The 27,252-nt window shown below is 40.6% G+C and overlaps 1 protein-coding gene across 5 annotated transcripts; it reads right to left on the bottom strand.

Moving 5' to 3' along the window:
- SPG21 (SPG21 abhydrolase domain containing, maspardin) lies at nucleotides 1-19,995 on the bottom strand. 5 transcript variants are annotated; one of them, XM_042941706.1, is made up of 10 exons: nucleotides 19,744-19,995; nucleotides 17,383-17,489; nucleotides 16,149-16,235; nucleotides 13,280-13,441; nucleotides 9,171-9,251; nucleotides 7,765-7,910; nucleotides 5,177-5,300; nucleotides 4,280-4,387; nucleotides 2,030-2,170; nucleotides 1-710 (listed from the first exon to the last, which is right to left on the bottom strand). In XM_042941706.1, exons 3-10 carry the CDS (start codon nucleotides 16,209-16,211, stop codon nucleotides 594-596), a joined length of 942 nt encoding a protein of 313 aa, XP_042797640.1. In that variant the 5' UTR covers nucleotides 16,212-16,235; nucleotides 17,383-17,489; nucleotides 19,744-19,995; the 3' UTR covers nucleotides 1-593. The 5 variants fall into 5 exon arrangements, with proteins under 5 accessions (XP_042797640.1, XP_042797641.1, XP_042797639.1 ...); XM_042941707.1 differs by having other exon boundaries at nucleotides 17,383-17,482; XM_042941705.1 differs by lacking the exon at nucleotides 17,383-17,489.
- Between the last annotated feature and the right edge of the window lie 7,257 nt (nucleotides 19,996-27,252).

Here is a 27,252-nt window from a genome sequence, read left to right as displayed (position 1 = left end):
TTCGCTGAAAGTGAGTTTTTATTCCAAATGACTGTAATGGCTAGAAAGACAACAGATAAAACTGAAAATGATTCTGTATAACTGGAAAGTAGAAGTAGTTGATGTTGCAGGGAGCACACAGTAGGGTGACAGCTTGGCACTTGATAACGGCAATAACCAAGAATTCATAAAAATAACTGATGTCCTTCTGATACACAATCTGGATGTGCAGCATTTACAGCAAATAACATAAAAAGAAAGGAGGAAAGAAAAGAAAGGAAACAAACCCTCACAAAATCCCAAACTTCAGAAATTAATATTCGCTTAAGAACACAGTGGTGATGACTTTTGGTAGCAAAATTTTCACAATTCTTAAAATGGGAGTCTTCAAAAGTACTTCCTCAAATTCAAAAGCTAAAAAAACCGAAGAGGGAACAGTTACACTGGCTTAGAAGAGCTGCCGCCTGTCACAAAGACGACAATCAGTCCTACTTCCAAACACAGTGATAACCGGTGAACCTGACAGCCGAATGGAGAGGCCGCCGGGCGGGCACTGACGCCATGATTGTACAAGAACTCTCTGGATCACGCATCATTAACAATGAACACCACAACTATTGCTCCTCCTGACTGACGCTGAGGCTGCCTTTCTGCACCTCAAGTTCCTCAGCACTGACCATCGACGGATCAATGGCCGCGTATTTGGTTCCATGGAATTGCAGCAAATGTATCTGTAGAAACACAGAATTGTTCTTTTAAATGTCACTATGGCATATTTTATACTTCTAAAATTACACAGTAATATGTACTAATAAGAGACAAATTGGAAAACACAGAGAAGTCAAACAAGTATTTTTAAAAACCACAATTTGAGGGACGCCTGGGTGGCTCAGTCAGTTAGGCATCTGATTCTTGATTTTGGGCCTGGGTCATGATCTTGCAGTTTTTGAGTTCAAGCTCTGCATCAGGTTCTGTGCTGACAGAGCAGAGCCTATTTGGGATTCTCTGTTCCTCTCTCTCTGCTCCTCCCGATCCCCTCTCTCAAAATAAATAAGCATTAAAAAATAACACCCACAATTTGGGATCTTTGTTCCTTATTTAATATGTAATAAGTCTCTCCCAAGTTCCTATAAATTTCATCAACATCTTAAATGGTGGCACACTGCTCCATAAGTTGTTGTTTACCCTCCTGTCCTGCTGCTGTGACTCAGGTCTTTCCCATCCTCTGCTGTTCAGAGTAAGATCATCAGGAAGGGCTCCAGGCATCAAGTTTTTCTGAATTTAGGGTCCTCTACTTAGGATCCACTGCCACAGTGGATGACAGGACCAAAGGACATGACTGTTTTTTGAAGTTCTTGATACTTCTTGCCAAACTGCCAAAGCAGTAATTTCTCATTGCTATTTAAACTTAAAAAAAAAATTTTTTTTAATGTTTATTTATTTTTGAGAAAGAGAGCGGGAACACAAGTGGGGGAGGGGCAGAGAGAGAGAGGGAGACACAGAATCTGAAGCAGGCTCCAGGCTCTGAGCTGTTGGCACAGAGCCCTATGCAGGGTTTGAACCCATGACCTGAGCCCAAGTTGGACGTTTAGCCGACTGAGCCACCCACACACCCCCTCACTGCTATTTTAATATCCATTTAAGGTAGAGGACAAAGTGGCAGTTTTTGTCAGTTTTTGCGTGTATTATTTTAATGCACTAAAAATGGATCAGGAAGTTGCTTCATGAATCTGGTATCCTGTTCTGATTGAATTCATTGTATCCAGGAGGCAAGGTCACATCATACCAAATGGCTACTTCTAGGTATGTGGATATAGGCCTGCTGTTCTTAGAAAAGAGATGGTAGGCAGAGAGTCACCTGACTGTCTCTAACACACCTGCTTGAATTCTGCTTTAAATTATTAATGTAAACCACTTTTATCAAGCAAGTGCCTCATTCTTACAGAGAATTCTGTAGTTCTCCTATTCCACCATTAAAAAAAAACAAGCTTTGTGTTTCAAACTATACACTGTGGGTTCAAAGTGCCCTGGCTTCCAAGCTGGGACTTACCTGTACATAAAGATTCACCTCTGCACTTCTGCACAGGTATGGGAAATTGCCTCCTGTTTTAAGGTGAGCCCTCCGGGCATTAGGATACAGTTTGTACATTTCTTCTTTAGCTTCGGTTGAAAGTGCACTCTGGTCAAATACCTTTAAAAAAAAAAAAAAAAAAAACAAAGGCTGAAACCTACTGGTATTTTAATATGTTCTTTCCACATCACGGAAAATGCTTCCCAAAGCATTTCTTTCTTGTGAAGAGATGCTGCTGAACCTTGCCCAGCCTGGGCCACCTCCTCCTACTGATCCCTGGTGATTTCTAACATAAGCTACAGAATTTGTTGTTGCATTCTTTGGGAGAAAAGTCTATCATGAATTTTTTCCCCTCAAACAGAGTTAACTGAATTAAAAGAATATTAATAGTGAACAATCATTATTGAAAATGCCAGTTAATTTCAAAAAGATCACTAAAATCTCAAAAGAACGTGTAAATTTTATTACTACTTAAAAAAAGTTACATTTTATTACTACTTAAAAACAGCTTAGTGACTATATGCTTAGTGAAAAAAAAAACAAAAACAAAAAAAATTTTTAAGAGTATAAGAAAAAGTCCAGATCCTTTCCTGGGGGAACTACTGTTAACAGTTTGGAGTGTATGATTCTAGACACCATTTACTGCCCACATAAACTTATGTTTACACACATTCAAGCAAGTTTTCAGAAAGTAATTTTTTTTCAAAAAGTAGTTTTTTTAATCGCGCACGCGCACACACACACACACACACACACGCGCACACACACACACAGCACCTCCAACTTGCCAAAGCTTAAACACAGTTTCCAGTGACTCAAGCTTTGGGTACATGAGCTCAGCTTTGAAAGATGGGCAAACAGAGCAAACGCACTGTGAGGACAAAATATTTTACCAACAGTACTGAAAAGCTTGTTCTGTGTCATGGTCAATGTCGGAATGTAGAGATTACAGTGAAGAATGAGAAGTTATTATTTACATGCTTGTAAATTTCTGGACAAAAATCAATTCGTAAAAAACATTATTTGAATCTAGGAATAAACCCGTTTTTGAGGCAAAATAGTTACATGATTTAAAAAAAAATAAGCCAAACCACAATGAAATACCACTTCACACCCATTAGAATCACCGTTATCAAAAAACAGAAAATAACAAGTGTTGGGGAGGATGTGGAACAATTCGAACCCTTGTGCATTGCTTGTGGGAATGTAAAATGGTACAACCACTGTGGAGGTTGGTATCACGGTTTCTCAAAAAGCTAAACAGAATTACATATGGCTCAGCAATTCCACTTCTGCGTATATACCCACAAGATGTGAAAGTAGGTACTCAAACAGATATTTGTACACCAATGCTCACAGCAGCATTATTCACAATAGCCCAGAGGTGGAATAACCCAAATGTCCATCAACAGATGCTGGATAAACTAAATGTGGTACTTGCATACAAGAGAGTATTATTCAGCGTTTAATACACGCCACGACATGAATAGACTTTGAAAACATTCTGCTAAGTGAATTCAGCCAGACACAGAAGTACAAATATTATGTGATTCCTTATAGTCTATGTACCTTACGTGAGGTACATGGAATAGTCAAATACATAGAGACAGAAAGTATAATGTTGGGTACCAGGGTCTGGAAGGAGGGGGGAATAGTGAGCTAGTGTTTAATGGGTACAGAGCTTCAGTTTGGGATGATGAAAAGTTCTGGAAATGGATGATGGTGACGGTTGCACAACACTGTAAATGTACTTAATGCCACTTAAGTTTACTTAATGTACACTTAAAAATGGTTAAAATGGTAAATTTTGTAACATATATTTTACCACAACTCGAGCATATAAGTAGCAAGCTTTTGTGCTAATTAGATTTTATGGAATTCTTGATTTTCTGCCCCCATGAGGCAACTTTTCTTTGCTACATAGATGTGTAATAGCTAAAGTGCAATATCTGTTGATGACTGTAGCAAAAATATATCAGAATGGGTAAGGACTACCATGTTTGTTTATGTTTATTCCTACTTCAATGGTGTTATTCCTATCAGGAAAAAAATAGGGTAAGCAATACGTTGATTGTTTTAGAACTGAAAAAGTGGGTGGGGGGAGGGTGTAAAAAAAATCCAAGGCAGCATTGGAAGAGGTACATTGAAAAATTATAAAATAATTATGAGGATTTTGATATATACAGTTAAAAGGGTAAAGCCATCTATTTGACTTAAAAGGAAGCTTACATCCATAATGGTTACAGGGATGTCCCGAATTTTATGAGGTTCCACATAAGAATTTTGACAATTCAGGGTCAGTCTTGAAGCCAGTTCACTCTGACCCAAACTTTCCAGCTGTAGGAAGAAACACAGGCAAAGGTTTTGAATTAATTTTGTTTCCCACATTTCCATTAAGTGTAATATTTGTGCTTATAAAGGTGGTATCACGTGTGGTGGGTCCAGAAAGATCACCAAGGAGGAAATATAATGTATCTGTGAGACCATGGGCCTCCCAGGTGGTGGCATTTTTCTACTGTGGGAACCTGGCATCCATAGCCCTCAACATGAATTGCTTCTTCAACCAGGTACCTGTGGGCAGCAAGCCACTTCCTATAACTCACAAGTGACAAACATTTTTAAGAGATTTTGGAGCTGGAAGAGACCTCAGAAAAACCATCTAGCCCCGTAGTCCCTAAATCCGAGTCTGTAGACCTGCTATTTCAGATTCACCTCAAGGAGAAAGAGGGGGAACAGAGTAAAAATACAGGTTCCCAGATCCCACACCCAGGGATTCCAGTTCAATGGGCTGGAGAGGCCTTGGAATCTGTTTTTTTTTTTTAAATGTAGGCTCCATGCCCAACATGGGGCTCGAACTCATGATCCCCAGATCAAGAGTCCCATGCTATACTGACTGAGCCAGTCAGGTGCCCCTGGAATCTGTATTTTTAAAAGCTTCCCCCAAGTGATTCTGTTGAATTACTTACCAACAGTAATAATCTGTGTGGCTGTGTTAAAGTTAATATGGAAGGCTGTTTAGCAAACATCTCTAATACATACTCAATGAGACAGATATATCATCAGGAAGCAAGGAGACACAAAAATTTCTAGTATAAGGTGTCCCCACCCCAACGCCATGATCCTTACCCTGTCCACCATGAAATCAATAGCATCAGCCATCAAAGGGTCCACTGGGCCAGATGAAAAGTTTCCAAGAACTATTTTTTTGAGCATAAATGATGGCATCAGCCAAAAGCTGTAAAACAAGGACCTGATAATTTAAATTTGCAAGGTTACACAAAAGTAGCAAATATTCATTCAATATTGAAGCTTTGTATTAGCTACGTTCTTGGGATCTAGAGATAAAAAGACCTATCTCTTCTTCCAAAGAGCTAGCTTTAAAGCATCTTGTTTTTATATACATTTTCCCGAGCTCCCAAAGAGTTACGGTTTAATATGATTAAAGTTTTATTTGAGAATTTAGAATAATTATAAGTGGTATTTCAAGTTTCTTTGCCAAGGTAGACATTTTGATAATACTGAGAATTTTTTATTTTTTATTATTATTATTATTACTATTTTTTTTTCTTTTTTTACTATTTGGCCTTATTTCCAATGGCTAAACTATTTCCTTTAGAAAACTGAAAAATTAAGATCCCAACCTTCAGGTTTATATCACCTTGATTGATTGATATTTCAAAATAGCAAAATGAAGGAGCTGTTATACTGCCAAAGTTTTCTCCTAGTAGATTCAATTAGGCTAATTCAAGGCAATTCAATCTATGGATTTCTGTACCTGATTTTTAGTTGATATTTATTCCATTAATTACAAGAATTGAGAGCCATTATATACAGTAAACACTACTTTCTCTAAACCTATGGTGAAAATGATAAAAAGTGCAGATCACCTTCTGATGCGTGTTCTCAATGGACTGGCTTGTTGGAGGTTGAGCTTCCCTCACAAGGCCAGTGGGCCCTCTTTCAGTTACCTTTCTCCATCCCGCCCATGGGTTTCCTTATTTTCTCAAGGTGATGTTGCCTAGGTACCCTCTGTGAGGGGTAGACCCTGTTGGCTTTGCTTGCCCCTGTAGCCTCAATGTGTGGCACAAAGTAAGCACTCAGATATTTGATAAAATGTAGCTCATATGCAGGGGCACAAACAAAGTAGGGGCAGTCTTGGCTTGGGACAGTTAAAACAACATTAAAAATCATCAAAAATAATCAATGAGCTTTAGTGCATTGTCTGGACATGAACTATTTGTAGCTAATGTATGTAAGAAATTGTTGCACAAATGCTGAGTAAACTACTGAGATAACACCAGAAAACATTTTTAAAGAGAACAGAGTACAACTTGTTTTTGAGTAAGCTATACGCCCAACGTGGTGCTCAAACTCATGATCCAGAGATCAAGAGTTGCATGCTCTACCTACAATTTTAAAGAAATGTGAAAATAACAAACACAATGTTTACCTAGAGAATTCTGTGAAAAATCAACCTGATCATACAGGTATGATGTCTTTGTCTTTTAGGGTAGAGTCTAACCTTGCTAGCAATGAAAAAAAATCACATTACATTAGCTTTAAGGTACTATTAGATACTTATCAAATTACTTAAAATGTTATCTTCAGGGTGCCTGGGTGGCTCAGTCAGTTAAACATTCGACTTTAGCTCAGGTCATGATCTTGAGGTCTGTGGGTTCGGGCTCCATGTCAGGCTCTCTACCGATAGCTCAGAGCCTGGAGCCTACTTTGGATTCTGTATCTGTCTCCCTCCCTCCCTCTCTCTCTCTCTCTCTCTCTCTCTCTCTCTCTGTCCCTCCCCCGCTCATGCTAGGTCTCTGTCTCTTAAAAAAATGAATAAACATTGAAAAAAATTAAAAATAAATAAACAAAATGTTATCTTCAATAACTTTTCTTTTTCCAGTGGGGGGAGGGGGAGGGGGATAGGAAGAGAAAGAGAATCCCAAGCAGGCTCCACACTGTCACAGCAGAGCCTGACACGGGGCTCAATCCCACAAACTGTGAGATTATGACCTGAGTCAAAATCAAGAGTTGGACACTCAAGTGACTGAGGCACCCAGGCGCTCCTAAAGTGGAATCTTCAATGAAAGGATGACTCAGAGGAAACAAGCGCCCCATGGGTGGCCCCACGAAGCAGGCCACCATTTCCATCTTTCCGAAAGCAGACTAACGCTAAAGTGTCATGATGTGCAAGACGTGCTGGCAGACGAAATGTATTCTCTCTGTTTTTGGAAACACATTTCAAGGAAATAACCCAGAAAGGGAAGGAAAAAAGCAACGTGTACAATGATTTGCAGAACATGATGAAAAATTGGGGGAAGCCAAAATGCCTAAAAACACTGTGTCAGTCAATATACAGAACTGTTTAACAACACAGTAGGCGGAACAAGCAGAACACCATATTAGTTACATATGCAACTGAAGAGGACCTGTTAGGATCACATGAATGTATATTAAACAAAGCTAACCCATAATTCAGAGTAATAGAAATAGCTAAATTCAGAGTTCATTCCATTCTTTTCTTTGGCAAAGGTGATTGTTTCTAGTTTTAAAAGCCAAGGCAGTTTCAGAAGACAGAGGTAGATACAAGCCCTTTCCACCCCCACACCCCCACTGCTTAGTGCAACAACCCCCCGCCCCCCGCCAAGCCAACATTTTCAAAATTCCACTGAATGAAAATCCTAAGAATTTTGGCCAAATGTTCATGTTCTTACCTGTTTGCAGTCCAAGTTTGGTTGAAGATGGAGGTGTCACTGAAAGAATTGCAGAGGATGAGGGAATGGACTCTGGGAGATGTGTGTGTGTATTCAGCAAATTTCTGGGCCAAAAAGCCTCCCAAAGAAGCCCCAAACAGGTGAACCTAATTGCAAACAAACACAAGAAGAATACTACAACAACAATCAATCCTGAACATAAATACCAAAAAAAAAAAAAAAAAAAAAAGTAGTTTTACTTCTCACCAACCACAGAATACATAATGTCATCATAGTCCTTAGATGAAAATATCGATAGCAGTTCAACATTTAGGAAACACTGCACTTAAGTACAATTTATACATCCCGTCAAGAAAACAATCTGTGCATGCAAATACAAGTAAGAAAATATTATCTACAGATTACACTAGAAAATGAAACCACTCAGTAATTTATATTTAAGAAAACTATGATTTGGTAATTCTACTCCTAGGTACAAACTCAAAAGAACTGAAAACACATGTCCATGTTCGTGTGACCACAAATGTTCACAGCAGTGTTATTTCTTTTTTTTTTTTTTAATTTTTAAAAATGTTTTATTTTTTATTTTTGAGAGAGAGAGAGAGAGAGAGTGCAGCGGAGGGGCAAAGAGACAGAGAGACACAGAATCTGAAGCAGGCTCCAGGCTCTGAGCTGTCAGCACAGATCCTGATGCAGGGCTCAAACTCGCAAGCTGTGAGATCATGACCTGAGTCGAAGTCAGATGCTTAACCGACTGAGCCACCCAGGCACCCTACAGCAGTGTTACTTCTAATAGCCAAACAATGGCAACAATCCAAACGTGCATGAACTGACAAATGGATAAATAAAATGGGGTACACCTATATAGTGGGATATTATTTGACAATAAAAAGGTGGAGTACTGATACATGCTACAACATAGATGGGCCTTGCAAACATTATGCTAAATGAAAGAAGTCAGTTAGAAAAGATGAACACTAAGAAAATTAAAAAAAAAAGATGAATACTGCATGATTCCATTTATATAAAATACCTAGAATGGGTACATCTACACAGGCAGAAAGGAGATTAAGTTGCCAGGGGTAGGAGAAGAAAGGTGAGGAGTCACTAATAATGAATATGCGGTTTCTTTTTGGGGTGAAAAAAATGACCTAAAATTGACCCTATTTGTGAATATATTATATTTATTTATATATAAAATATATTTATGTTTACATATAAATATATATCGCACCTATCTATGAATATATTAAAAACCATACTCACACACTTGAAAAGGGTAAATTGTATGGTATGTGAATTATATCTCAAAAGAAGTATCATTTAAAAACAAAGACAATACCAGGCTTTACAATGTAAATGCTGCATTAAAATCACATGTAAATATTTAGTTTTAGGGTACTCACTTTATCCAGTTGTAAATGATCTAAAAGTTTTCTAAATCCATCACAGAATTCAAGATGGTCCCAATAAACTGGATACTGCAACTGAAATAATAACATTATTAATTAATAATAAATATAGGGGAGCCTGAGTGGCTCAGTCAATTCAAGCGTCTGACTTTGGCTCAGGTCAAGATCTCAGAGCTGTTGAATTTGAGCCCCATGTCGGACATTGTGCTGACAGCTCAGAGCCTGGAGCCTGCTTCGGACTCTGTGTCTCCCTCTCTGTCCCTCCCACACTTGCACTCTGTCTCTCAAAAATAAATAAATATTTAAAAAATTAAAAAATATATATATATGCAAAATTTAGGACTCCCATAGTAGCATTTCTCATTTGCTCAAGCTCTGCTCCTTTTATTTTTGAGACACACACACACACACACACACACACACACAGCATGAGCAGGGGATGGGCAGAGAGAGAGGGAGACACACAATCTGAAGCAGGCTCCAGGCTCTGATGTGACAGCACAGAGCCCAATGCAGGGCTCACACCCATGAACCATGAGATCATGACCTGAGCTGAAGTCAAACGCTTAACCAACTAAGCCACCCAGATGCCCCTAGACCAATTTATTTTATTATTATTTTTTTCAATGTTTTATTTATTTTTTGAGAGAGAGAGGGTAAGTAGGGCAAGGGCAGAGAGAGTGGGGGACAGAGGATCTGAAGCAGGCTCCTCACTGAAAGCAGCAAGCCCAATGTGAGGCTTGAACCCACGAACCGCAAGATCAAGACCTAAACTGAAGTCTGCTGTTCAACCGACTGAGCCTCCCAGGTGCCCCCTAACAGACCAATTTAAAAAAAGAATAGCACACAAGAGATATTATGTGAATAATAATTTCAATTCATGTCTGTTTACTTTCCAAATAGCTAAGAAACTCTGAGGTTCAAGGGTGAATAGGAGCAGAACCCTTTCAAGTAAAAAAATACTGTTTTCCCTTTAATCCAATTTAATTCTAAAAGTATGGCTCAGGAGAACTCGAAATAAAATCCTAAGGAGAATTCCCTCTCTTTTTGGCAGCATTGCTTGAAGCGCGTATTCACTAAAATTGTTCCTCTTTTCTTAATTGACTCAGGCATTATATCTGATTTCTTGTACCTTTATTTGTGGCCAAAAAAGTATGGTGCTTGACCTTAAGTAGCCTATAAAAGCTGAGGAAGAGGAAAAGAAATACAAGTCACTACCTCCTTTCTAGAGGACTCCAGCTTGTCACCAAAGAATTCTACTCTCTTTAATAATAAGCAAAACCTGTCTGACAGGCTAGTTGTTTTAAGAACTTAGATTCCTTTTGTCATTAACAAGTTGCTGGAATTGATACTATCATGTATATAATAGGATAACTTTAGATTTGCTGTAATTATGTTACTTTTACTATTAAAAATTTCATTTGTGGATGAGATTCCACTATTCTGACAGGATGAAGAACAGCTGCTCCCTAGCAGATAATCTGAGAACTGGAGTCGGATGATAGAAAAGAAAGCTATTATAGGGCATCTGGGTGGCTCAATTAGTTAAGTGTCTGACTTTGGCTCAGGTCATGCTATCTCGGTTTGTGGGATCGAACCCCGTGTCAGGCTTTATGCTGACAGTTTGGAGCCTGGAGCCTGCTTCGGATTCTCTGTCGCCCTCTCTCTCTACCCAACCCCCAATTGTGCTCTCTCTCTCTCAAAAATAAACAAACGTTAAAAACAAAACAAAAAGGAAAAAAAAACCTATATTGTAAAAATATTTTTTTATGAAGCCTTTAATTTAAAAATATCTATGCCCAAGATAGGGGTAAAACTGTACACAACACACACACACACACACACACACACACACACAGAGTACAAGTAAAACTGGAAATCTAAGATTGGTGGATTGTATTAATATCATACCCTGGTTACAATATCCTACTACAGTTTTGTAAAATGTTACTATTGAGAGAAACTGGGCAAAGTATAAAAGGGATATCTCTGTATCATTTCTGAAAACTACAGGTGAACCTATAATTATCTCAATAAAAATGTAAATGACAAAAGGACTGGTACCTTTCAACTGCTAGATAAGTATGTAATAAGTTTTAAAATCTTGTGAGGTAGGGGCACCTGGGTGGCTCAGTTGGTTAGGTGTCTGTTTTGGCTCAGGTCATGATCTCACGGTTCATGGGTTCAAGCCCCTCATTGGGCTCCTTGCTGACAGTGTGGAGACTGCTTGGGATTCTCTCTCTCTCCCTCCCTCTCTCTCTGCCCCTTTCTCACTCTCTCAAAAATGAATACATACATTTTAATAACTACATAAATAAAACAAACCTCGTGGGGTTAGGCACATAAGGACAAAGTAACTTTGAAGACATCACTGGCCTTTTCTTTTTTAAGTTTTATTTTTAAGTAATCTCTGCACCCAATATGGGGCTCAAATCCACAACCCCGAGATCAAGGGTTACACGCTACACCAGCTGAGCCAGCCAGGTGCCCCTGGCCCTTTCTTGATTCATTATCTAGCTAATGAAATAAGGAAATCCCACATCAAGAAGCTTGAGGGCAAGAAGAAATATCCAGCCAAAAGGCAAAGCAATTTGGACTTGCCAGCTTGGAGCAAAAAACACACAGTCAACTTCAGACAGTGCTCTGAAGTGGGAGAGACGTCTGTGGCCGCTCAGTTTCCCCTCCCTGGCTGATCAACAGAGACTACCAGGAAAGGTACTGTCGTGTCTTAGGCTGTGGAGGGCTGGGATGAGTGTGCTTGCCACCCCGCTTTCCTGAAATGCCGTCAACCAAGAGGAATTATGAAAACCCAGAACAAGGGAGGATTATGTTGCAGAGACTCAAAACATGCCACATGAAGAATGATCAAAGAATGTGGAGAATTTCTCCTGAAAGAAAAGACCTGGGGGGAAGGCAGCAAGTTGACAATAACTCGTTTTCTCAAGAAGGGCTGTCAGGAGGAAGAACTGGATTTGTTCCGTGTGGCCCCAGTTGGTGGTAAACCCAGTAAAACTTTAAGTTACCTTCCGAGAAAAGAGATCTGGTCCACATTTTCTCTCCTTCAGATAGTAAATAAAATGTACAGTAACAGCAATATTCCCACAGGGAGACCCGTTTTACATGTTACTGTTCCGGCTCCCGGAAACAAGTGCCAACTCCAAAGCCCAAGAATCTCTCCTTCCTGAGAAGTAGGGAGACCAGCCTCCATTATTTTTTGTTTTTAAAGTTTATTTATTTAGTATCGAGAGAGAGAGAGAGAGAGAGAGAGAGAGAGAGAGAGAGAGACAGAGGCAGATTGTGAGATCAGGTTTGATCTCACAAACCTGAGCAGAAATCAAGAGTTGTACACTCAACCAACAAAGCCACCCAGGAGCCCCTGGCCAGCCTCCATTGTTACACAGTCGCGTCATGAACAACGGTGCCTTCCTCACCTACACTGTTCTTCCAGAAGAGATTCAAGAATGACCAATGGGAAACTAGATTTAGACCAAACTCAGTGATAAAATAACAATTAGAAACAAAAAACTTCTTAAGTAAATGCTGAGAGTATGGGCTATAATAAGACCCATCCCAACAGTCAAAGACTTACATTAAAGCAAGCTTTCAGTCAGCTGAATGTCAGCAGACCCCTCCGCTGTATAATATTGCACATTCAGCTCCCTTGCAGGCAGTGGTGTAATGAACCAGGAGTGGAAATGGAGTCAGAAGACTCAGACTGGTTCTCCTTCCACCACCTAGTGGTCATGGCCTGCCACGATCACCAAAATGGCTGGACCTCCATTTCCTCATCTCTAAACAAGGACAATGCTTCCTACCATTCAGAGTTAAGAGAATGTACATAAAAGCTGGGCGTTGAGGTTTCCACAGAAGTTTGTACCCTCTGCATCTCTGTATGTCCATGTACTACACCGCCTTCCTTCCAAAGGCTTCATTTCACATTTTAAAGAAGGAAAACAATCTTACCTCAACTAAAAAAAAAAAAAAAAAAAGCCCATTATGATAGTTAATCAGGAACAGAAGTACCCCATACAAAAAAAAAAAAAAAAACAACCAAACCCAAAAAATGTGGAGTTGAACTGTAATACTGAATCAATAATACTTACAGCTATAACCCGGTAACCCCATCCAGTCAAAGCCAAAATCTGCCGGAAAAATACATCTGCAGTTCCGCTGACAGGGGGAAGAAATATCAGAGGACACCTGATATTTCTGGGGCCTGCATCATACAGCGACCATATTTTACTATCATCATCATCCACGATAATCTGGAGGGAAAGTTATAAAAAAAAAATGGAAAACCTTATGGATTTGGTTTGATATTGTTACTTTACACTATAATTTCTGTGACAATTTTAATGCCACCGCCTTGGTTGTTACAAGGTACCCTGGGGATCACACCAGACTAGTGTGTATAATAAATAAACTGCTTTGGTCTCTTTTTCCTTCTTCTATGTGCTAACATACTGTACAGAATTGCCTTATATCCTTCCAAAGACTATAAAGCTTTTTTTAAAATCAGTTTTTTCATTTTCCTTCCCATCCATGATTATAAAAGCCTGTTTTGTTTACCATTAAACAGTAAACCCTGTAATTGGCATCTTATTTCTTCCCCATGCTTCTGGCTTTGTGTGGGTGTAAGAGGCAATTTGCAGAGTCATTCTCCAGTGCTGTCCGGAGGGGAGGAAAGACTCCAGGCTCTAGGGACAAACTAGGGAGAGATGGTACCACTCAGGAGATGGTTCTGGAGCCTGATCTACACCACGTCTTTGAGGGGGAGACTTTTGCTAAAGAGGAAGGACACAGCAGGTGTAGGTGTCCCTGTTCTGGAAGAATGTTTCAAACCAGTCAGTCAGGTGTAGGGAATGGGCACAGGGAAAAACTGGTTTTCTTGAGAAAAGAGGGTTGGGAGGAGGAAGGGCATCAGAAACCTTCCTGAATTAGTAGTTCTTAACCCAAAGGGAAAAAAGATGGGCATTAAGTGAGCTGAGACAAGTCAAGGGCTCAGCGTGGAGTTGGGCAGTGAGAGTTTCAGTGAGTGTTAGATATTAGTATTATTCACTGCATGATAGTTTACTTTTTGTTTTCTGTGGCTGACTTTTTCGTGATATTTGGAAAAATACCTGAACTTTCTGAACTTTTGCCAATGCAAATCAATTATTTATCCTACTTTTACATTAAAAAATTCAAGGCCTCCAGGTTCTATTTTCTGAGAGCTCCTAGCTGGCAGTGCTGTGGGCCACTGGTGTCACTGTGGATGGTAACACACTGACTGGGATCACTGGCATCACTGGGAGCAGACAAATGGGGCAAGGCACAGTCCAGAGGAATCTAACAATTCCCTTTTAGACATCCCCAGGTCACAGATGATGACAGTAATATCTCATACTCATGTTTCTGCCCTTGGCATCTTGCCACACACAATTTTGCTCTTATTTTGGGAGGCTATGATTGTGGTAAAAATCTCTTAATGGCTTTTGACAGTGAACACAGTAAATCCCAATCTTGTAATAATAAAATTAATATGAGGTAAGAATATTTAGATCTCTGAAATTTTCCAGGAAGTTATTTCAATAATCTATTTGGGAGAAAAGTAACAAAAATAGCATGTTCTCTCCCCCCCTTTACTGAGATATAATTGACACAGTATGTTCTGAATATAAGCCATAAATACTTAAAAGTTGTTTATCACTTCAATTTTCTCAGAGTTCTCTGAATGGCAATTTTGTCAGAAATCCCTTAGAAGATGCAATATCTACCTGATAATTTAAAATCTAGCACCACGAAATTTCAAGCAAACTTATCATGACTTGTGGACCAAACTGATCTCACAACTGGAGAAAATCACATCAACCAAACTACCTCCTATAACTACTTCTAAGAATATTTAGAAAAGTGTGGGTTGTTTGGGGTCTGGTGATCAGCTTGCTGAGAAAGTGAGCTATCAAGATGAGTGCACATGAATTATTTGAGGGGATGGGACAAGGCAGAGGGACTGCAAGACCCAATTATCATTTAGCACGGGCAGGAGTTTCCCAGGGAACAAGAAGGAAGGGCAGCTCCCTTTGGTAAGCAGTCAAGTACTTCTGACTCTGAAGTCAGATTAATTTGATTTTAATGGGCAGACTCTACCAGGCTGAGTGACCTTTAACATGTTAACCTCTCTGGACCTTGGTTTTCTTATCTGCAAGAGGGGCACATCACTACCAGCTTTGTTAAACTGTTAAGAATTAAATAAAGTATCTGCTGACCTCCTACAACAGTGCCAGTTGTCTAGCAGATACTCTGTTTACACTTGGAGAACTGTATCTCAAATTTCTATATAGAATAGTTTTGTTGTTAATTCAAACCTGCATGGCACTTCCACAGATGTCTACCCTGACAAAATAATTATAACAGAGACATAGATGATTTTCATCTCATACTTTTGCAAAGGGATCAGCAAAGACTTTGCTCTGTGACTTAACTAGCTTTTGTCCAGTATGATCCCCAAACATTTGGGATTAATTAGGGACTCAGAGTCGACAGTCAAACTTCACTGTGAATGACATCTCAGGCAAATAAGATTTCCTGAAAATGGCTACCATTACAGAGGATCTATAATGTGGCCCATTGAAAATCTTAAATCTGAGGAACAGGAAAAGGCTTTATAATCGAATCTGACTGCACGTACTGTATAGTTGCTGTTGCTGCAAGCTTTCCACTATCTACAGAGTACACATATTCCTGTTTGCTTGAATACACAAAAGCAATTATAAAATAATGAGTACAGTTATACCCACTTTTACTCTTGAATGCGTCTCAAGAGTTCACTGCACTTGACAAAGAAGGGGTGAACTTTATGCCCTACGACCCAGACTCCTGATATTTGGCAATAACCTTTCCTCTCAAACACTGTTAAGGCATAACATCTAAGTCACAAACAAAAACAATACAAGATTTTGCAAATAAGAGGTGTAGTAAAACCATACATACCTTTTTAAGGGGAACTGTACTTCTAAACCAGTTATAATCAGGAGAGACTTTAATCTCTCCCATGATTAGCTGAAATGGAGGTTAACCCTGAAATAAAAGCATGTGATGTTTCATGTCAAGAATTCATGTTTACATCAGAACCAAATGTAGAGTCTGGTCTAGCTATAAAAACAATACTTTAAATGGTAAAACCAAAGAAATGGGCTATTTTACCTTGTCAGTATATACTTAAACTACAGAAAACAATTTGGTGAAGTCCTATAGTCATAGAGCAGAAGGGGGCCCTGAGAGATAATTACTTTCTTAGTTCCTCCGGATGAAGAACCTGGTCTAGAAAACTTAAATGACTTACCAGCGATCTCCTGTCTATTGCAGAGCTAGGACCAGAGGTAGGACAGTGTGTTCTGACACCAGAATGCCTGTCCTAGGTAAATGATTCCAAACTGCAGTACCATCACCTATGTGTTGACAGTATCTTAAGAATCCATTTTAACAAAGATGTCTGATAGAGTTTCAGGGAACAGTCCACACTAGAGAAAGGGGGTAATAGAAGCCTGGGTCCTGATCAAGTCACAAAATGCCATAAATCTAACTCTACCAGAACATAGTTTCAGAACCTCACATGTAGTTCTTAATGCAGTTCTTGATGTGATTAAATGTGATATACCCTCCTCTGAAAGATCTATGATCAAATACCAGGACAGGCTTGAAGGCACTATAACCAGCAACAAAACATGGGTCTTTAGAAGAAATACACAGTCTCTTGTGGTGAGATTAGTGATTTCTAGCTTTTATAGCTGCGTGACCTTGGAAGAGTCACTGACCTTCTTTGAGCTTGCTTTCCCATCTATGACTGTTTCACCACTGTATTTTCAAAGCCTAGAACAGTGCTTGGCACAGAACAGGCATTATCTGTTGACTAAATGGATGACTATGTCCTAAGGAGACTGGATCAGGCAATCCTAGAGTCTCTTCTGACCCAGGGATCTAACAGCTTTGGAATGGCTGGGCATCTTCAAGGGAAAGGCTGCCCCTCCTTGCTCAGGCATCTATATTGTCGTAACAGGAACTTGAAATTATAGCTCCCTGTTGCAGATTCTTATTGCCAAACGAGGAACTTCTACCCCCTGGTTTGGAAGGATTCAAATACTTGCTGTGTATCCTGTCCTCTACCCCCAGAGCAAGTCTGGATTTCCTAACAAGGCTAGGATGTGTTCAAGACCATAACACTTACCTCCTGGGCTGACTCTGAATTGTTATTTTGAGTGGTTGGTCAGCGGGTGCAGTTCTCTGGACTGGCCAGGAGCTGGGGACTCCTTTTTGGCCCTCCACATCTGCCAACTCAGGAGTTCAGGGAACTTAGCAATCATAACAGTTACCTCTAATCTTGGGGAGGTTACTAAACCCCAAGGAGATGGGAGACGTAGGCATCCATTATTAAACTTGATTTACAACCTTGACATTGCAATAATGGTCTGTTCCCTCAAGGCTAGGATGGTAATTTTAGAAAAGTTTGTTAAAATCATAAGCTGTTCTCAAAAGTACCAAGAATATCATTAGCCAGTCTTATGCTGAAATCAGTGTGCACAGATGTAGTTATAATTCATCCTGGAATAAAGAAAATTGTTCTTTGCATATCCATTTTCTCTTAACGAATATTAACATGTTAAAAAAAAAAATCTAAGCCCCTGGAATCTACTCAGTAGGTTTATAAAACATCTAAGCTACTTAAAGCCAGAAAGGTAGCTTCTAGATTTGCCAAACTTGGGATAAATTAATTCAGTTTTGGAATCAGCTGCAAGGTACAAACCAAACTATCATAGACATACAGATCATACACAGGCACACACATTCACTGACATCCACTTCTTCCCAGAGCAACAAGTAGAAAGATGTGCCTTACCACAGTCCTCAGCATTATTCACAACCACCTCAGTATAACATTTTATAACTAATCTCACTGGATGGAGAGATTCCACCCAACTGTGACTAAATTTTTGTAGAGGCAAGTGATTTTAACACTTGTGTTAGTTTGGCAATACATGAAAGGTAAGATAGATACCAAATGTTGCATCTGACCAACTGACATCTAAGTTAAAAAAAAAACAACAAAAAAACTCACTGCTGCAAAGAGAAAGCAGCTGTGAGTGGTATGAAAAGGAAGTCTGTTCTCCGAGCTCTCTTTCATTCACTAAAGGGGTATACTTTTCCAAGTCACGAGAGGAACATTCTGTATATGGCAAAAAAAGGTTAACTGAGATTGTGACCAAGCTGGTCAGTATTAAATAAGAAAGAATGTCGACCAGGAGCTCAACACTGATCTGATCTCTCACAATTCAATTCTTCGCAAAAACAAAAGCACCTGTTCATGCTGGTGGGAAAAGGGCTACAGAGATCAGCCTTAATCTTGCCTAAAGAAATCCCTCCTCAGGGAGTACTTTGGACAGTTAGTCCTCTCTGGCCCTGTGGTGCTAGACAATAAAATTGCCAATTGTGAGTGTGCACTTACCCCTCAGGGATTCAACAGAACCTGCCAGTTTACAGTCAATGAAATCATCTTTAAAAATGTTTAAGTCACATAACCAGATTAACTAGTCAGAGGTTTTTGGATCCTTTATCTCAATCTGTAGTTGATCCACATATGGACAGTCTGTGATTATTAATGCCAGCAGTAACTAAATATTAGGACCTGAGAGTCTCTAGACAATGCAGTTGGCTTTTTTAATGCAAATCTCAACAGCTCACCACACCAGTACACAGCTATCCTTTCTTCCTCCAGATTTCTTTAGGGGAACATTTATCCCTCTTTTCTTCAGGAACTTACTCCATTATTGTCTAAACCTCATGGGAGGAAAAGCTGCCAACTTGACATTTCTTCTGTGACACCTCATCTTGTACTGTCTTGGTATAAAAGCTCTTGGAAATTTGCACACAGCTATTAAGTTACTCCTCAGTCTCTTGAATCATGCTGCTAACAGGAGCTGGAACATTGTACAAGGAGACAAAGCAGCAGCATAAATGCAGAATTTATAACTCCCTAGGAAAGCCAGAAGAAGGAAAGCAACGCACTCTAGTCCTGTTACTTTCCTCATCCCCCATTCACAAGTCTCACACCAGGTACTGAGCAATGACAAAGACATTTGTCACTTTCAGGCTGAGGTGCAATCTTCAAAATAACTAGCTTCTGCTCAGAGTTCTTAAAAGTTGAAAAACATATTCCTGGGCTGCAGCAGTGTATCCCCGGGACCAGATTACAATAGTATGCCCTGGTCAGGAGACCCGCACCCCCATCCCCAGATGATCCAAACACAGACCCCACCCTTTCCCAGTCCCGCCTGTGAAAGCCACAACAAGGCAGGGTCACAGTACAACGACCACCTCAGGAAGTCAAACTTGACCTCAGACAGATAGACAGATACACATACACAGAGGGACATGCGGTCACGTGCATGATCACATGGACCGGCCCACTAGGGGCCACACTAACAAAGTCACACCAACAGAGGCAGCCGCACACAGTACATACACACCCACCTGCAAACCTATACACATCACACACCCACACCCCGCTTCCAGGGCCTCGCCCACCCCTCACCTGCCGTGGCCTCCCCCACGTCCCTTTCCCTCCTCCCCAAGGCGGCTCTTCCCTCCAGTAGGGGCGCGGGCCGGGGAGGCGGCTGGGTCCGGGTCACCGCCGGCTGCCGGAGCGCTCAGTACCCGCAGGCACAGCGGGCTGTGGGGGCGAGCTGGAGGGCGGGCCTCCGAGGGGCGGGGCGCGCGGCCCGGCGAGCCTCAGCTGCCGCGCTCCCCCCTCCCGAACGGTTCGCGCAGTGGGCGCGAGCCTCGCGCTTCCGGGTTCGGAGGAGGCGGGGCCACGTCATGAGGAAGGGGCGGGGCTGCGTGGCTCCGGCGGTCACCATGACGACAGCGAGGGATGGAGACCAAGGTGAGACACTCCCGGCCGGCTCGGTACATCCTGCCGGTTGGGAGTCGGTGTCCGCCCTGGAGGTGGTGGAGGGCGCGGGGAGGAGGTTCGAGTTCCCTTTGGGTCAGCTCTAGGTCACCCATTTGATGTGGGCACCGAGGGAGAGATTGTGCGAGTGGCAGAAGGGGACGCCTGGCCCCTTGGGACCTCCCTCTGCCTTCAGTTTGCGCCCTCCTGGAGGAAGCAGGTGCGGACCATTTTTTCTCCCCTACGTAAAGCTTTGAGGGGACCCCCTTTGGGTCACAGGCTTTAGTGAGCAGCGCTTTGTATACTCTCTTTGCTTGGCAAGATTTTTTCCTCTTGGCACGAGCATAGTCGCCCTCCATATCCTCCACTGTAACACCCCTCACAGCACTTTGCAGACTTGTGCTGTCATTCTCCAACCAAGCCTCCAGCTCCTGCATCACTTTCCTTTAAAAGAATAGAGAATATTAATATACTTATAAACTTTCTTCTTAAGCAAAATGTAATGGAGATTACTCAGTAAAACATTTGCAGTTTGCTGAAAGAATGTATGATAAGGATGGATAACATGTAAATCTTGTTTGAAGTCTTTTTGTGATCCTGCAACAAGGTCCTGTTGGAAGTGCCTGCCCTAATCTTGTTTTAGGGAAAGCTTATACCCTGTTTTAAAGGCCTTTGGTTTTTGCCCTTACCCAGGCAACTGTTTATGGGATTAAGGTCAGGGGAGAATCTGAGTAAATTGCATCCTTAGTCATGACCTCTTCTTTCCTGCTCTTGAGTGTTGGGTCCTAGTCTAGAACTTTGACAAATCCCAGATGCATTCCCCAGGAGCACAGTAACTCGTTAGCCTCTGGCTCCCCACCCCATCACTTCTTTCAGAATTTCCAGTCAGTGTAATGACCAGGAAGTGGTCATTTATTATAAGTACCACATAAGTGTATAGGGCATGTTTCTACAGAAGATTTTTAACCTTGTGGCTTTTTTTCAAAACTTCAGAATAGTTTAATGAATGGAATAACTGGCAAATCACTGGTTGCATGTAAAGACCACTATGGGTACTCATTACATTATTTGTGTCTCCCCAGGTGTGTTGTGAACTTTAATTTAGGGCAAAAGAAACAGAGTAATTCAACCAGTGTCTTAGTACATGATTTGGCTCATAGTAGGTACTAAATGTATATTCAGTGAGTTAATGAGAGAATAAATAAATCTATCCACATGTATTCCTAACACCGGATTCCTTATGTCCCACACCCCCAGACCTCACTTTAGTAATAGCCCTAATGAGATTTAAGCTATGGATATGCCTAATTAGAAGTCCTTATTCTGTTAGTTTGATAATAATTTTTAACTCAACTGTTGATAATGAAAAGCCATTTCGTTATGTAGACTTTTTGTTGCATGTGAACTTTTGTTACAGTGTAAAAAGATCAAACCCAAAGTAATGAATGTTTTTTTTCCCCTGAGAAAAGGACCCCATGGTCATGTTTGGATATTCAGTTGCTCTATAACACATGGCAGGCACATTATCCATTCCCTAATCTGAACAAGGAACATTTAATCTCTGTGAATTCCAGCTGTCCTGTAATTGCACAACTGCAGGGAGCAAACTTTTGACCCAGGGCAGGCCATAGTGCAGGCAGACCCAGTGGATATGGCTTTGAGGGTTTGCAGCTGTCATGGTTGGGGTCTTCCAGATGGTTCCCACAGCACCAATCCCTGTGTGAGAATCTCACTTAGAAACTGGAATGTTCACAAAATACTCTGTGAACACCAACAAAGTAAACAGATGGCCAGCTGGTTCTCAGAATTGTCCAAACCAAGCTCTAACCTTCAAATTGATCTTTTGGTAGGATAGTATTTGTTTTAAAACACTTGTGCAAAATAATCCTAGCTGTATCTCCTATGCATGTATGTATATACACCAGATGGAATAGTGGTTACCTCTGAGGAAAACCAGAGGATGGAAGGGTAAAGAACCTTGGCTTTAGATTTAATATTTGTTTTCATTTTCATTTGTATTTTTGAGGGTGGGGAGGGGCAAAGAGAGAGGGAGACAGAGGATCTGAAGCGGGCTCTGCGCTGATAGCAGAGAGCCCGATGTGGGGCTCGAACCCACAAACCATGAGATCATGACCTGAGCCCAAGTCGGACACTTAACTGACTGAGCCACCCAGGCATCTCTAGATTTAGTATTTCAATTTATGTAAGAATGTATTCATATATTATTGTGTGATTCAAAAATAATTAAGGGGCGCCTGGGTGACTCGGTTAAGTGTCTGACTCTTGATTTCAGCTCAGGTCATGATCTCAGGGTCGTGAGATCAAGCCCCATGTTGGGCTCCATGCTCAGCATAGAGCCTGCTTGGGATCATCTCTCTTTCTCCCTCTCTGCCCCTTCCCCATTCATGTTCTCCCTCCCTCTCTCTCTCAAATAAAAAATAATAATAATTAAAAGCAACTATATTCATACCCTAAACCCTGCTGTTCCTTTAATAGTTCCCTACTGCCTTCAAACTAAAGTCCAAGGTCCACAGGCGAGAGAAGGTCAGGCTCTCTGAAAGGACCCCAAATACCCAATGAGGTCTTAAACCTCTGGGTGATTATATACTTTTCCCTCCACTTAGAATGCCTCCTCCACTTAACCCACTGGAGTGAAATACCTCTATTTTATCCCAGAAACCATGGATGTGTGAAAAAGTGAAACAGAAACAAAACACTTAAGTTTTTTAAACTAATACCTGTTCTTGGAATACCATCCTTTAAAGCTGTCCAGGATACATTATATGTCAGCATTGTATATCAAATTATGCTGAGATCCAAGACTGAAAAATGAATGCTGTTTCCTTATTGCCAGACCCAGTCTGTGTCAGATACATACTACACTGAATTATGGGGATCAGACACAGAATGGGGATTTGGAAACTGCCCAAGAAAGATGCTGACATGTCTACTCTATAGCTTGCTTCCTAACGAACAAAGGTCGTATCAAACAAGTTATATACAGTTATTTATAATTAATAATTCATTATCATCCGGGAGTTAAGAAACCTGAGTTCTATTTTTGGGCAAGACAGTTCTTCTCTCCAGTGTGGTTTCCTTCTCTGTAAAATGAGTCCAAGGTTAGACTAAATGATCTCTAAATTCTTTCCAATTCTGAGATTTTATTTTATATATTTTTAATATTTTTACTTTGTTTTGTTTGAGAGAGAGAAAGAACATGTGAGTGGGAGAGAGGGGCAGAGGAAAAGAGAGAGGGAGAATTTTAAGCAGACTCCATGCTCAGTGCAGAGCCTGACACGGGGCTCAGTCCCACGACCCTGGGATCATGACCTGAGCCAAAATCAAGAGTTAGACACTCAACTTGCTCAACTGACTGAGCCACCCAGGTGCCCCTCCTTTTCTGAGATTTTAGATTCTATATATTTATGACAGATATATCACAGAATCTTTATAAATAGCCTTGCCTCAAAGCTGTTCTTCTCTGATAATCTCCCACTGCCTCTCCCTTCCAGTCAAACTTACCAAAAAAAAGTAGCCTGCACACAAAAATGCTTCTCTACAGAAACAATATTTTAACTTCTTGGATAACACTTGTCCATTGTTTTTAAAAAATTTTTATTTCTTTATTTTTGAGAGGCAGAGAGAGACAGAGTACAAGTGGGGGAGGGGCAGAGAGAGAGGGAGACACTGAATCCGAAGCAGACTCCAGGCTCTGAGCTGTCAGCACAGAGCCTGATGGGGGGCTGAAGTCACAAGCTGAGCCGTGAGATCATGACCTGAGCCGATCACTCAACTAACTGAGCCACCCAGGCGCCCCAACATTTGTCCATTGTTAACTTTTTAATATAAAATTTCCTGAGCAAAGGTATCAAATCTTTAAAAAAAATTTTAAGTTTATTTTTTATTTTGAGAGAGAGAGCACATGCAAGCAGGAGAGGGGCAGAGAGAGGGATAGAGGGAATCCCAAGCAGGCTCCGCATTGTCAGCACAGAGCCTGACATGGGCTTGAACCCATAAACTGTGAGATCAGGACCTGAGCTGAAATCAAGGGTCAGACACTTAACTGACTGAGCCACCCAGGAGCCCCTCACATCTTTTTCTTTTTTCTTAATGTGACAGTTTAGCATCTCATTAATGTTTCTTCTGTAAATAACAATGTGATAATCTGTCTTCTGGAAGAAAAACTGCAATAAAGAATCTTGGAAAGCAAGAACTGCACTATTATACTACAAAATAAGCTTCTGTCTGTAAGGTTCTAGAAAACTTTATGAATTCTTAGAGGTGGTAAAGAGAGTGATTAAATAGTAATTGAAATGAGAAAATCTTTTTGAAAGAAGCTGTGTAGCATATTGCCTGCATATAATTGGCACTCAATTAACAACATCTCCCATTTCTTTGTTCCTGAGCACTAAGGCCTAACACATTAAATTCCCTAATCAAAGATAAAAACATTTGCAAATAGAGGCAGGGTAGGAAAGTGGTTAGGCCCATAGACTGGTGTCAGACCAGTGGAGTGTGAACTCTATATGTACCGCTTATTAGCTATTTAATGTTCTAGAAAAATGAGGATTGAGAACATTACCTGCCTCACAAGGTTATTTGTAATGATAAAATGAGATAGTTTAGGTCAAGTCCTTGAAAATCTGGCTGGCACTCAATGTTAGCTAATAATGCTTTTGAGAACCTGCTGCGTTCCAGACACTGTACCAGGTGCATTACATATATATATACACATACGTATGTATATATATATGTAATATATATATATATATGTATATATATTACATATATATATACATATATATATTACATATATATGTAATATACATATAACATATATATATATAACATATATATGTAATATATATATATAACATATATATATATATATATATATATATATGTGTATATATATATTCCTCATGACACCCGTTGCAAAGTCGGTACAATTTTCATTTCGTAGATAAGGAAACACACTTAGAGAAGGTGAGTAACCAGCCTAGAATTAGGGTCAGTGGCAGGGCCAGGGCTCATGCCATGTTTGTTGAATCTAAGACTCTGCCTCTCCAAATTGTATATCTTTACTTTGAAATTGTTTGATGACTATTAAGAAAAATGGTGAAAAGAAGCTTAAATATAAAGTATAAAACAATAAACATCTTTCAACAGCCGAATTCTCAAGAGCTCGAGTTTATGCTCAGATATACTTTTTTTGTCACCCAAACCAAACCAAGAGTAAAATTCTTTTTTTTTTTTTTTTTTTAATTTTTTTTAACATTTATTCATTTTTGAGAGACAGAGAGAGACAGAGCACGAATGGGGAAGGGGCAGAGAGAGGGAGACACAGGATCAGAAGCAGGCTCCAGGCTCTGAGCCATCAGCCCAGAGCCCGACGCGGGGCTCGAACTCACAAACTGTGAGATCATGACCTGAGCTGAAGTCGGCCACTTAACCGACTGAGCCACCCAGGCGCCCCCAAGAGTAAAATTCTTGTTTTTAACAGAATTTACTGTGGTCTTGAGGTTCTAATCCTAGTATTGTCACTAGCAAACTGTTGCTGAGTCCTTGTTTCATCATCTCTTAAACGAAAAATTTTTAAAGATCTTTTTTGTTCTTTTTTTTAAATGTTTATTTATTTTTGAGAGAGAGAAGAGAGATAGAGTAGAAGCGGGAGAGGGGCAGAGAGAGAGGGAGACATGGAATCCAAAGTAGGCTCCAGGCCCTGAGATGTCAGTGCAGAGCCCGATGCGGGGCTCAATCCCACATACTGCAAGATCATGACCTGAGCCGAAGTCAGACGCTTAACTGACTGAGCCATCCAAGCACCCCTAAAGATTTTTTTAAATGCTTATTGAGAGAGAGAGAGAGAGAGAGAGAGAGAGAGAGAGAGAGGGAGAGGGAGAGGATCTCAAGCAGAATGCATGCCCAGGACAGAGCCCGATTTGGGGCTTCATCCCACGACCTGAGCTGAGGATCATGACCTGAGCTGAAATCAAGAGCTGGATGCTCGACCAACTAAGCCACCTAGGTGCCCCTCTTAAATGAAATTTTGAGTTACTAAATTATAGATCCTTTCCCCCTCTAAAATTCTTTTCCTCCTGTTGGTCTAAAGGCATCTCAGCAAGCTGTTGCTGCCATCCAGAGGAGGAAATATTGTTGTAGGCCCAAAGAAGGCATTATAGCAGTGTTAGACTGTGGTGACAGTAATAGCTAGCACTTATGGAGTATCTACTATGTGCCAGGCACTTCCTTGGGCATATTCTATATGTATTTCTATTCTGCAGCATAGGTATTACTCATGTTTTAAACTGAGAAATCAGAGTTTAAAGAATTTAAGTAACTTGGGGCACCTGGGTGGCTCAGTTGGTTAAGCATCCGACTTCAGCTCAGGTCATGATCTCACACTCTGTGCGTTCAAGCCCCGTGTCAAGCTCTGTGCTGACAGCTTGGAGCCTGGAACCTGCTTCAGATTCTGTGTCTCCCTCTCTCTGACCCTCTCCTGTTCACGCTCTGTCTTTCCCTGTCTCAAAAATAAATAAACATTTAAAAAAATAAAAAAATAAAAAAAGAATTTAAGTAACCTGTCCCAGGTCACTCAACTTGTAATGAGTAACTGAATTGTTTTGAGTCTGATTTTTTTCTGCAATGACAAGAACTCAAATAGAAGCATCTTGCATAAGGAGGCAATGTTTTTGCAAATCCATCCTTTCAGCCAGAGCACAGAATAGGCTGTGTTCCACTCTTCCTGGGAGGACCCTGGACCTAGGGGTCAGCCCATAGTTCCATGTGCACCTCATAAGCTAGTTAAAGCTGTTACTACTCTAGCATAAAAATTATTTGTTGAGTGTGATAAAAGGCAGAGTCCCATATCCACAGACTCAGATTCAAGGTCTGGAGTTGGGCCCAGGAATCCACATTTTATTATTTTGTTTTATTTTTAGATTTAATTTTTAATTTTTTTTTTGAGAGAGAAAGAGAGAGAGAGGGAGAGAGAGAGCACAAGCAGGGGAGGGACAGAGAGAGAGAGGGAGACACAGAATCTGAAGCAGGCTCCAGGCTCTGAGCTGTCAGCACAGAGCCCAACGCAGGGCTCGAACCCATGAACTGTGAGTTCATGACCTGAGCTGAAGTTGGATGTTTAACCGACAGCCA

This window comes from Panthera leo, chromosome B3, assembly GCF_018350215.1.
Source record: "Panthera leo isolate Ple1 chromosome B3, P.leo_Ple1_pat1.1, whole genome shotgun sequence".
NCBI lineage: Eukaryota > Metazoa > Chordata > Mammalia > Carnivora > Felidae > Panthera > Panthera leo.
Note: the sequence above shows the minus strand (reverse complement) of the source record. Positions and strands in the feature narration are given on the sequence as shown.